The sequence below is a fragment of the Populus euphratica genome, unplaced genomic scaffold, assembly GCF_000495115.2.
Source record: "Populus euphratica unplaced genomic scaffold, PopEup_1.0 scaffold4.1, whole genome shotgun sequence".
In the NCBI taxonomy this organism is placed as follows: Eukaryota; Viridiplantae; Streptophyta; class Magnoliopsida; order Malpighiales; family Salicaceae; genus Populus; species Populus euphratica.
In genome coordinates, this window is record NW_011499859.1 from 503,907 (window position 1) to 516,988 (window position 13,082).

The 13,082-nt window shown below is 34.2% G+C and overlaps 2 protein-coding genes across 8 annotated transcripts; one reads left to right on the forward strand and one right to left on the reverse strand.

Moving 5' to 3' along the window:
- Window positions 1–669: 669 nt before the first annotated feature.
- On the forward strand, window positions 670–1,666 carry LOC105124171 (oleosin 1-like). The gene is made up of 2 exons (XM_011024064.1): window positions 670–1,159; window positions 1,230–1,666. Exons 1-2 carry the CDS (start codon window positions 879–881, stop codon window positions 1,351–1,353), a joined length of 405 nt encoding a protein of 134 aa, XP_011022366.1. The 5' UTR covers window positions 670–878; the 3' UTR covers window positions 1,354–1,666.
- Window positions 1,667–2,845: 1,179 nt separating this feature from the next.
- Window positions 2,846–12,629, reverse strand: LOC105124172 (polycomb group protein EMBRYONIC FLOWER 2-like). 7 transcript variants are annotated; one of them, XM_011024069.1, is made up of 22 exons: window positions 12,371–12,624; window positions 12,131–12,273; window positions 11,871–12,030; window positions 11,718–11,773; window positions 11,350–11,464; window positions 11,066–11,225; window positions 10,928–10,978; window positions 10,430–10,569; window positions 9,721–9,783; window positions 9,483–9,601; window positions 9,280–9,344; window positions 8,962–9,014; window positions 8,790–8,843; window positions 8,626–8,685; window positions 7,830–7,876; window positions 7,598–7,716; window positions 6,707–6,923; window positions 6,231–6,279; window positions 5,477–5,560; window positions 3,783–3,862; window positions 3,404–3,493; window positions 2,846–3,199 (listed from the first exon to the last, which is right to left on the reverse strand). In XM_011024069.1, exons 2-22 carry the CDS (start codon window positions 12,166–12,168, stop codon window positions 3,076–3,078), a joined length of 1,944 nt encoding a protein of 647 aa, XP_011022371.1. In that variant the 5' UTR covers window positions 12,169–12,273; window positions 12,371–12,624; the 3' UTR covers window positions 2,846–3,075. The 7 variants fall into 7 exon arrangements, with proteins under 7 accessions (XP_011022371.1, XP_011022370.1, XP_011022368.1 ...); XM_011024068.1 differs by having other exon boundaries at window positions 11,871–12,033; window positions 12,131–12,271; window positions 12,370–12,624; XM_011024066.1 differs by having other exon boundaries at window positions 11,871–12,039; window positions 12,371–12,623.
- Between the last annotated feature and the right edge of the window lie 453 nt (window positions 12,630–13,082).

Genomic DNA, 13,082 nt, shown 5'->3' on the forward strand with positions numbered 1-13,082 from the left:
ACACATTGGAGAGTTATGGGGTATGCAGAAACAAGAATAACAAGCTTTGGCTCCCTCTCCTCTTCCCTTTTCTATCCCTCTCCCTCTCCCTCTCCCTTTCCCTTTTCCAAGCACCTAAACGATAATTCATTGTAATTCAAAGAATTATTTTAATTTAATAAATTAAATTATTAGTAAAATTTTAATATATAATTTATATTATTTTTTAATTTATTCCATCAAGTAATGGCCTTTTAAAACTTGAAACTTACACAAATTTATATTATTTTATATTTATTTTTTATTAAATAAATAAAAATAATAAGATTTAAACTATTATAATAAAAATAATAAGATTTAAACTTATAATAGTTTGATTATTAAAATTTTAATATTATGTTAAATAATCATGGTTGCTTAAGTTCATAAATCCAAGTGAGAACAATTGCTATTAAACTTGTTCCAGCTGCATGGCCGCGAGAAAAATCCCCACTTAAATTATTTTGTTTCAAGAAAACTTCATTCAATTAAAATTGTTGCAGCTATCTCGAGCACAGGCGGCAGAGGAGATGATCATCATATGCTTGGATTCCTTGGATTTTGTCCTCCCAAACCTGTCTGTCTTTTAGTTTCATTTTCATTTCATTTCTCAAAACAACCTCATATAAAACAAAACCCATCGATCGTGTCCTAAAATTAACACATTCGGGTTGCATGCAACCCTTGGATGACAATCTCCTCAACACGTGCCTCATCTCTCTTTGACACGTGCCTATGGCCTTCTCTCTTTATAACCCCACCTCTCTCGCACACAATGTGTTTATCTACATATATATTTACCATCAGATTTTCATCTCATAAAATCTTACTGAGAGCAAACACCGTTTGATCCAGCATCGATGGCTGATCTTCAAAAATCAAAGCAAAGACGGCGACAACCAAGGTCCCACCAAGTAGTCAAGGCAACTACTGCTGTCACTACCGGTGGGTCTCTTTTAGTTGTCTCCAGTTTGACCTTTACTGCCACCGTCATTCTGTTGACCGTAGCCACTCCATTGCTGATCATATTCAGTCCAGTTATCGTTCCTGCTGTGATAACAGTTTATCTCTTGCTTATGGGGTTCTTAGTCTCTGGTGGCTTCGGCGTGACAGGAATTACTGTCATGACATGGATGTACAGGTACGTACATTAGTTTTCTTTTCGATTTTTGGCTCAGTAAGCGTAATATTTTGAAATGGACCTCTTGAAGGTATGTTACTGGGATGCATCCTCCAGGGGCAGAACAGCTGGACCAGGCAGTCATGAAGCTGGTTGGTAAGGCAAGGGAAATGAAAGAACGGGGTGAGCTGTTTGGGCTACAAGCTGCCCAATAGACACCTTGAAAGACCTGCACGTCACGATCTCCCTTGTACCCTCTTTCGATGGAAAGAACAGTACTGATGTTTAAAGAAGTATTGGGCGGAGATCAAGGAAATTGCTGCGAGGGATATGTGTTTTTGTTGGGGGAGTTGTATACTGGGCTGTGTCATCTCTAATTTTTAGTGTCGCTGTCATTTGCTTCTTGTTAATGAGTCTTTTGTGAGTGTTGATCTTAAATAATTAATTTGCTGTCTTGTTAATTTTGGGTCTGTAATGAATGATGTCATTTCTTAATTTCTGGTATGTTGGTTTTAATTTGATATCCTTTCAACCTTTATATCTTCCTCTCCATTGGTATCTTTCGAGTTTCTAGTGGAAAACTAAATAGATCATGCTTATAGCTAGCTAGGTAGTGGCAAACGCCAAACAATGGAGGTAAATGGGGTACGTAGTTTCAGAAGCCTAGTGCCTAGAAATTTCCTTCCCGATGCCACGGAGTCTTTCATATTGGGTTGGCGCGTGATGTCGGTAATGGGGTAATTTTGTCATAAGCAGTGCTCTTTTTAATTTTTTTGTCCCTTTTCTATTCTACTAATAATTTTAAACTTCAGAGATGTTTTTTTATTTATATACTTATTTTATTTTTTATGGAATTTTTTATTTATTTTCACACCTAGACTTGAGTTTCATTTTTTTTTTCTTTTTATTTTACGCTCTTATTTGATTTATTAGAAATTAATCTTTAAATTTTTTTATAAAATTATACTAATTTTATATTTGTAATTATGAAATTTGCGAGGTAATTAAATAATTTTATTTTTATTTTGTATTTTTTTTTAAATTTTACTCTTTAACATTTGTTTTAGTTTTTTTTTCATTGTCAATTTCTTAATATTTTTTAATTTATGTTATTTAATTTAAATTACTAATTGAAGTAATAACTCAAGCCTCGGAATTTTTTTCTTTTAACATTCGGAGGATGACAGCAAACATAATTATGTTTCTCGTATTGAAAATATGTTGTCACACACGTACATCCCCACACAAATATGATTTGAGCATTTTAGGAAAAGCTTGTGTGAATTGAAGGGCAGAGGATATATTACCCACTACAATAGCTCCATGAACAAACCAAATCTAAATCAGATTACCCATCAAACAATGACTGACTAGTTTCCATTGTTAAAATCCAAGAATTTCTTTTTATGATTTTGAAGGTAAGAAAGGCAAATAGTAATGTCAATAGGTGGGGACCCAGATGAGAGCTTGTTTGTTTGGGGACGTGAGATATGCGGACTTCTCACAAAAATATATCAAACATTATTTTCAATTGAGTTCTAGGTAAAACGCCTCAAAAGTCCAGAAAAAACCCTCTCAAACAATTTACAAGAATTCTTTCTCTTGCCATCTCCCATTTGTAAAAGCGCGATCTTTATCTTCATGCAATCTAGAAAAGAAAAAAAAATATTGCACAACATAACAACGTAGAGATTAAAAAGAAAATTGTAGAACAGCTACTCTCTAGCAATCAGCACGATCTTAAATATTTAATATAAAACAAAACTTCATCGTGTGGATATTGGTGGTTCCGTGTATGTGAACTTAGCAGATCAACAGGAACATAGTATGATGAGCGGAGACGAAGGGAAAGGTAGGCAATTGAGCTCCACAATTAAATGCAAGAACAAAATAATAAATGTAAAGGCAAATTTTATTCCTCCTTGTCCATGCAATCTCTAGCTTTTCATAGGATCCAAATCCTGCTTTTGGATTTGTTCAAGAATCATATTACACATGTTCATCGTCCGCGCATCAAGTAGTCCGTGATTCCACAGTTTGATCATAAATAATCTCCAACACCTGCCAAGCCCATTAGAATAAGTGATATGCAAAATTGCTGGCTCTGAAAGTGGGTGGGCCAGAGAATTTCTTTAAGTGCTTTAATTACTGATAGAACATAATCTGCTTGTGTGTACGTATAAGAGGGGAAGTAGAACAGGAAGAAAAGAAACAACCAGAGAAGAATATGAAGACATTTCAAATTAAAATTGGTAGACGACTTACCAAATCAGAGCTGGGGCTAGGACAAGGTTGTGTCCATGCAATCTCGTGAATGCCTCGCATGCCCACGGGATATGTCCATCTGCAAGAACCCTGCCAGAATGAAAAGCAAGTTCAAAACAAGACAATTTGCACAATTTTATATCTATGTGAAAACAAATGCAAAACAATGTTAGTTAGATCCAAAACAGTTGAAACGGAGAGAGCGGTGTTGAATAGGCATAATGCCCAATTCACCATACTTCCAAATGCCCCCTCCCCAAACTCTCCCATCCATAACTTGCCTCCCAAACATAATCTTGATCAATAACAACAAACGGATACAAAGATCTACATGAGAAACAAAATGCCAATTCAAGGCAGTGCGTAGAGAGAAGATTACCGCTGCTTCCTCACAAATGAGTTCCACAAGTGCATCATTTGCTTCTCATCTTTAGTCACGTCTACAAAATCATCAAGCATCTGCAGCATAATAGATTATTCATGACAGCCTTTTCTATTATAATTAAGTGCCTTCAAGTTACAGACCACAAAGTATCTTCACTAATTTTGGAGTAAGAATTTATTTCATCATTTCATAACTAATTACTCCATAATTGTGCTACCAGCAAATGGTGCAAAGCAATTATATTCAATAGGTCTTATTAACTTGAGAAAAGAAAAAAAAAATTATTCAGTTTGTAAATTTCATTATGATTTACTATGAGATATTAAGTATATTTACCTAATGTACCATAATAATTAATCTTATCATTTCATTATTTAACTAGCTTTACCATAATTGTGATAATTACAAATGATCAATTATTCAGATATCATTTATTCCAGCATTCTCAATTGAATGCCACATATAATTCATTCCGACTTTTCATAAAAAAAGCAGGAATGAATGATATGTGGCATTCAATCGAGAATGCTGGAATAAATGATATATGAATGAGATATTGGATGCATATTGGCTTTTATATAAAAAGCCATAGTGAATGTTATGTGGCATTCAATCCAGAATGCTGGAATAAATGATATCTGAATAGATGTCAGATGGTTATTGGCTTTCATATGAAAAGCTGGAAGATGTAATGTGTGTGGCACTCAAATGGAGTGCCGGAATTACTGGCAACTAATCTAGAAATTCATGGTAATCAAAAAGGGATTACTAGAAAGGATAACATCCGAGGGAAGGATTGTTGATGGAATGATTGATGAATAAGTGGGAATGATTGATGAATTAGTGGGAATAATTGATGTGGACCATAGATGAGGAACCAACATACTAATGAGTTTAATGATTGTATTGTCACTCATTGAATAAATAGACACAATATCTTCTTGCATAAGAAAATTAAACTTTGTTTATTCACTTACATGAAAGAATCTTTAGAAGAATCTTTGTTTATTCACTGTCAATTTTATTTTTACCTTGTTGGCTAATCATTGCAAGTACTTCACATACCCAGTAGGACTTGCTATTCATCATCTTTGTTTAGTATATGTTAGGTAGTTCTCTTATGTAAATATAAACTGCGGCTTTTGGTATGTAGATGGAAATGTAAGCTACTTTTGAATTGTGCTAGACAGATGTCACTTTTTGTATGGAAATATGAGTTCTATTTTGAAATTGGCAGTAGTGTTGTAATGACGAGTAAAAATCATGTTTTCCACTATATGTCAGATTCTCTGTTTTGATTAATACATGTCTTAATTTCTTTAGTAATTAGTCTATATTTGATTATTTAGATATGATAAATTGATGGGAGTCCAGGATGATTGGACTCATGAGGTTGACTCTGTTTGTGGGCTCAAGTAATAATGTCAATAACTAATTGTTTATTTAAGAGAAGAAAAAAGTACTATATATTTTGAAAATAATATTTTTAAATGATGATCAATTAATAAGTGCTTAAACTTAATGCATCCTAAATCTTATCACTTCATAAATTCAAGAGGGACTAACTTCAGCTCAGAAAATCAATCCAACGGAAAAAGGTAACATGTATACCATATGCACAAACATGTTTCAAAATTGCATCATAAGAGTACCAAACTAGTATTAGGCAACTTAACCAGTAAACATACCCTTCGGTCTTCAAAATCTGCAACATCATCGTCAACTTCATCCTCACTATCCCGATCTGACATAACTTGCTCAACTGCCATTGGCTTAAGAAAACAAAATGAACATCAATTTCAAAAATTTGTCCATAGAATCTAAGTAATTCATTAATTTTCTTTTACTCATTGTATTGTAGAGTTAGAATTAAATTACAAAAACTAGACAAATTCCATTAGAGTCATGAGAACATGGAAAAAAACTAATCTGTGAATAGCGAAGAGAACAGTACACACACTTGAGACAGATTCAAACATGTATGACATTGATATTCAGCAAAGCATACGGCAACAAGCTTGACATTTTAGGAACACCAAATAAAAAAAGCCAGTCCTTTATGGTTCCCTAAGAATTCACCTCTATTTTTAATCATCTGCATCAAGATAAATCACTTGATTTTGATGATTTATACTAACATGACAATAAATAAAAAGATGTATGAGCATGTCTTAACTGTTAGAAGTAGACATTATAAATAAACTCTCCTAAGACAGCTGCATGGCTAGAATCTTCAAAGGTGTCACATGCATTAAAACACTAACACAGGTATATCCAGTATGCACACTCTCACTGAAGTTTCAGATTCATGACATTTGTCCATCAATAATAAATGCCAGTCACATACTTCAGAAGAAAGCCTAACATTCAATTACAGGCATAGAATAAGAGTAAAGCAAATGACATAATAGAATTGTTTATTGAAAGACAGTCATTACTCACCTGAGCTCTATGTGAGTGAAAAAATTGTCGTTTGTGAAGGAGCGTACGGCTGAAGAAAGATAATAGTTAGATTAAACCCATATTTAAGCTTCGAAAAATATTTATCAATCTGAAAAATTATAAGCTTCAAGCAATAAACAATGAGTAAAGTGACTACCTCAGATGAAATACATTAGAAAAGTAATTCACACTGTGTATTACAAAACAATAAGCTGCAACCTATATAACAATTACAATCAACAACAATACTCCGACAACTTAGTTGGCTACTTCAAGGATACATTCACTCAATAACATGTTAATTTGAGTCACATATTAAAGCCTAAACAAGTGCAACAGATAAACTGACCATGCAGCACTTCATCCTTGTTGACCAGACCTAACAAATGGTGATTCTACTACTCGTGCATTTTTCAATTGACTTTAGAATTAAAAAAGAAGATATGCTACAAGAATAAAGATGAACTGAGACCTACTTTCTCATGTCAGACCGTTCAATTGATAATTTTCTTGTCTTTGCAAATTGTAGCATGGCAGGAGGTGCAAGATTATTCCCAGGTACCATTTGAGCACATTCAGCATCAGGATATGAATGTGCTGCAGAACCTGAAACCCCCACAACATCAGCACCAGAACGATTGTGTTCTCCATACTCTCTGCTACACAAGCTAGCGGTTTGCAAATCCTTCCCACCTGAAACGTCAGCACTCAAATAAATAAGGTTCTCAACTAACAAACATACAATAAGAAAGTGAAGCATGCAAGCATAAGACACAGCTACAAATAACAGAATTGTAAAATTTGGCACTATGATTACACAGCATAGCATTTGATAAATCTATCGAAAATATCTCATAGTTTCATTGCAATAGACCAACCAATTACTAGGTGCCCGTTAGCTACATCCACTCCAAACTCTGGCAAGTGTACAAAAAATGCCACTTGCTCCTTCATTTCCTTCCCTAAGCAAAACCTTGCAGCAGGAATAAAGATAGATAATGAAGTCCTACAATGAATCAAATGGCTCTGTTTTATTACACGCACCCTATGCTTTCCCAAATTATGTTTTTGGCCCAAAAGAATAATGCTTTGAAATGTGTCCTCTATCCAGTACCTATTATGGAAGAGAGAGGTGACAAATTTTGAAGTTGTGAAGAGCAGAAAAACAATTTTTTTTCTGCCAGGCTAAGTGCAGGGAGCTGTCATTTTTATGTATTTATTGTTCATCAAGATTCCTAATCATGACAGCCAAAAATAAAAAATCTAGCAGATTATGCATTAAGCCATAGTCTAAATAATTCCATAGATTTTGTTACAAGGATGCCATTCATCAGCACAATTCATGTACGTTAGTAGAAAGCACATACCGCCACCAATCTTGTCAAGCAGCTCACCAGCTCCCTGTTGCCTGCTCAGAGTCTTGTCAAGTACATTCTTTGCCTTTTGAACAAGGTTCTTGGGTCTTTTGCGCTTTGGTTTCTTTGAGCTATGGGTAAATATGGACAGACCCATTTCGGTCCATGGTATTGTAATATATCAACAAAATTGATAGAAGATGAATCAATTTATTACTTCAAGCAAGACAAATCTAAGACTTACCAAAAGAAGAAGGTTTGTTGTTTTGGATCAATACCATCTGCAACAATCTGAATAAAAAGAAATTGGCATATAAATTCCAAAAAAAATACAAATAGGATAAATACCATGCTTTGTACCTGACATGGATGCCAAGCATTTTCCCCAAATTGCATATTTAGCAGTTCACAGACCACTTAACTTTTCCCAAAGTTTTTACTTGACTTATATGTAAATGGAATAAAGTCAACAATGACAGAAATTTTCCTATCAGCCTTAATAATGATAAACTCAGAAACTGGCCTATCATCCAGCAAATCATATAATTTCCAATATTTATGCTCTAAAGCAGACAAATCCCTGAAAGCTCTCAAGGTAATGCAAACAACGTAATGTGTACGTTTGTATTCTCTTTTTATTTTAGAGTTTCATTTTACATGGCATTCTATTAAGCATCACGAGGACCTCCTCCCAGCAAATGATAAGATATCCAGTATTTATATGTTTATGAGACACTAAACTAAACGATGCTCTAAAGCTCTTAATAAGGAAGCAATATATTTATGTATATGTTCACTTTTAAGTTTTCTGTTTAAAACAAGCAATATTACCCTTTCTTTGTTTTGTTTTATTTCACATGAAAAAATCATAATAGGAGCATAAAGACCAACTGGATATGGTAAATGCTTGTTGACTTTGTAACTTGAAAAAATAACATATATAGGACAAATAAAAGTTCACATATGAACTGTTGTTATTGCAAATTGGAAGCAACAATGAAATGCCAAGAATTATTTATTACAGGAGTAATTATTCTAACCTCAGATCTCCAAATATCAGTTTTCACAAATATATTTACAGCTTGAAATTCTTCCGTTATCTGCAGGACATACACAGGAATAGTCATTATAGTACAAAATATGTAAAGAACCGAATTCAAATGTAAAGAACTTAATTCACCCAAGATTCCTGTAGTTTACCAACCCAAAATTCAAAGTTGAAGAGATCATGTGATGAAGGCAAGTGATATCTCAGACCCTAAGGAGAAAAAAAAAAAATTATATGGAATTCAACATAAGAACTCAGCCTGAAAGAAAGATAGTCATTGTTTTGTTTTCATCACAAGGAAAAAAAGGATATCAGGAAAACCTCCAACCTTGAAGCTTGCACATTTTACCAAGCAGAATGGGCAGGAAAAGTCTTCAGTTACTGCAAGTTAGACATCCAACACGTTATAGAAGAAGAGGAAAAGGAGCTACAGATCCAGAAGCCCAAGAAAAAACTTAAGAGTGCAGAGACCCATCAATAACAATTGAACAAATATCTACTATCAAGGAATTGATGAGTTCAAAAGGAAAAATCTGTTCTCTTCAAGATTGAAGCTGTTATAAGTTCTTCCATCTAAGCCAAAATGTGAACCCATAAGACATTAAAATGAATTAAAACAAAACAAAGAATAGAAAATTAATTTTACCTTCAGTTTTCTGCAACTTATTATTGTAATACCTATAGTTGAAAATCACATTTCCTGCCCTCAACCTACATAATACAAGAAGTGAAAATGTTTTATCATACTCATATAGGAAAACAAAGAATTCTCAAATCAGGACCAGTGCAATAAAGAAAAACAATATCAATTGAAAAGTGTTTGATGCTAGGATGTATAAGAGAGATTACCGAATGATATGAGACAACGATGAAGAAGAAATGTCACCACAGGTGTATGAATGATAGGAAGATTTTTCCTTAGCCCCAACCTCTTCTGCAGAAACGTTGACTTGCAGCTGTGATGTATTCTTTGGTGAATACAAACAACCAAAATACATACTTCTGTCAGAAAAGAAACATCTAGCAGTAGATATAATAAATGAATTTGAATTTATCCAACTAAAAGGCTTTTGAGAACAGAACAAACCACAGTTTCAGAATTAAATGGAATTTGAATTAAAACACAGTTGTCCTCGGTCAAACAAGTCAACTGCAAGAAGAGAAACACAAAAACAAAGTGCTCTTAAATCTCAAAATATAAAATGGAATCTGATGAGACCTTGAAAATCAGACTGCACAAAACAAATAAATCACATGCTTAAATTACTCAGGTCAAGTAATGTTCCCGGTCATGAGGCTGCCCAAGAAGATGCTAATGTCAGCTTCCAACCATCACTATTTAATCATACAGCAGAAAATCTAAAGCATTTCTACAGCTGAGAACAGCATGGAAAGTGGAAAGTCTACAGGTCTATGTCAAACTTCATCAAACTTCATGAAAGCATGCAAGAACACCAGCAGTTAGTAGCTTCTTTACACGGGTCATTTGGCGGAGAATAAAGGAGCAACACCACTTGGCCTGTCAGAGTGATGTGGTGGTGATAAGACCATGGCTAATTTTGTTCTTCGAATAATGAAATCAAACAAAAAAATCAGGCTTAACCCATGACATTGTGTTATAGGCAATAATTAGACCTATATTGTGATAGTGTTTGTAAACTAAGATCAATCAGGTCCAGCCTCTCTAATGGGTAATAGTGTGGAGTCAGTTAGGATGGAGTCTCCTTATTAAAACATCATGGGTTTAAGAAAAATATGAAAATATAATTAGCTAACCATGAGCTAAAGTTCTTTACCTTCAAGAAGCAAGCCATCATGTCAACAGGAGATGTCACCTCCACTCGTTGTCCCAAACCCAAATTTGGTGACTTCTCCCAGAAATTACAAAGCGAGTCTAATGGTATCTTCCCCAATAGACAGCATCCTCCAACATTTTCTGCCATGTACAAGCAATATTTCAAATTGAAAACTGGATTTCACAATGCAAAAGGACAACTACTTAGAAAAGGGCAATTAAAATTCCATCAGCGAGGCCCAGATTGTGATAATGAGTTGTTTGACATGGCATTTTGTCATTATATTGTCTGGTTTATTACTTTTTTTCTCCATGTAGAATAGAAAGAAAAAATTTTGAACCTTAAAAACATCTATATTAATTTCTTGGCAACAAAAAATTACAAATAGAACAATTATAAGAAAATAGTATAACATGCATTTGAAACACTTTCCAGGTGACATCATATAAGAAGTAGTTAAGGAACCAAAGCATATCTCACATGGAAACAATTCCATACCCAAATGACCGTTGGTTAAATCAATTCCATGCATAGAACTTTGAGCCCCAGCTGCCAAAAATAACAGTGACAGTGAGACCAAATATTCTTATGTGGCAGATAAGTTCTCAAGTACCAACCAAACATATGAATGCATACCAAAGCTGACAAGCAAGACATACAGTGAGCCAGATTTGACCTCTGATGCTAGCTTATTCATCTCAGGGAGAACGAAATTTGTTTGCGCTTGAGTACTGCCCTCGACTCCAGCAAAGTTGGTCAAAACACACGGTCGACTAAAGTGATATACTGCAGAATACTTTATAGCAGGGTACAAAAGCAAAGGTGGAACATTAGAAATAGATAACCACCACATAATACTACCTCTGATAGCACTGATGTACATCAATCTAGCTAGGATAAGGAAATAGATGCATTCTTACCTCTAAAACCCCAATTTTGGATACAAGCCTTGCCAACAAAATGTACAAGGGAAATAGATTATCTGATTGTACAGATCCATTTAGAGTAACAGGCATCGAAATTGTCATTTGTATTCTACAAGTTTAATCAAAAGAAACCTGGTAAGCACCTCAAAAGCATTTACATCCTCAAAATTTAATCAACAAAAATAAGCCAGCATCCTTACACAACTATAACAGGGACCATATCATTAAATCCCTAAACAAGTGATTAATATTCATATAACTAAACACACACACACAAATACACACACAAAAGCTTCAACAAAAATATTTCACTGATGCAAATTACTTCAAACTTAAAGAACAGTGGAAAGGAACATCATTACCTTCTTTTATTCTTCACCTGTATTTTATAACGCAAGCATCTTTGCAAATACGACGGCTACCTCATAGACAAAAAGAAAGTATATTCAATCAGAAACGCAAAACAAATAACGACATAAGAGAAAAAAAATCAAGCAAAACGTAAATATAATTACATTTCCAATGGCCCGACGCTGAAGAATATTATAAAGCTCAACAGGCTTGCAATACATCGAAAGACTTTCTTCAGCAGCAATTTCTTCTTCTTCAGTTAAATGCAAACCACCACCACCACCACCACGTCCCTCTTCACGGCACATCTGATCTATCGTGCTTCTGCTATATCTTCCAATAACAATAAAAAATAAAATCACTCGACAAAAAATTTATTCAAATCCAAAAAAAATGAGAAATTAATTATTTAAAAAGCACATACGAGGAGGTTTCACGAGTGACTAAAGGAATCCCCGGCATTCTTCAGTTACGCTAATTCAATGTTTTGTAGGTTCATAGTAGCTACCACTAATATTAGTATACGAGCACAACTAGGTTTTGTAGGAGACATAAACAAAAAAAAACCTGCAAATTAATTGCAAATTGAGCCGAAAATAAATTAGTGATTTAATCTAAATTTGTAAAAAAATCAAACGATTGAGAAAACAAACCCTAGCCAAACCTGAACAGAGTTGCAGTTTATTTGGTTCGATTGAACGGACCGGACCCAATTTTTTTAGCCGATGATTGGACCGGATACTGAGAGCGGGTGGAGAACAACAGAGTGAGGGAGCACAAGAGCGAGTGACAGAATTTAGTGAGAGATGAAGAGAGAGAAAGAGAGTTTTTATGATTCTTTCTTTCAGGTTCTTTGTGAGTGTCCGCTTTGTTTTTCTACTACGCAGTTGTGTTAGTACTGCGCCGGGAATTATTTGACAGTGCTAATCGGGTCCGAGTCATGCACCTACCCATGGTGACTCATCAACCGAGGCTATGGCTTGCGCCGAGTTCCAAACTAAAATCGCTTGAATTTTCAGTTTTACCAAGCTGATCTAGTTAATCCTTTAATTTATTTTTTTTATATAAAAAAAGATGAGTTTATTTTGGAGAAACAAAACATAAAACTTCATCGTTTTGTACGTCAAACCAATTCATGATCTGAATCATTCGGGAAACTAGGTTTGTTTAATGAGTTTATTTCTTAGAATTTATTTTTTATTTAATCATAAATTATTGAGAAAAAAGGTATTATCTTTCTTAAAATTGCCTTCTCTAATTCATGCAGTTTTGTTTTGTTTTGACAACAAAATAATTTTTTTAATTCCAGCGTAGTTGATTTAATAAAAAAACATCTATCAAGAAAAATACGATAATATGGACTAAAAAAGAAAAAA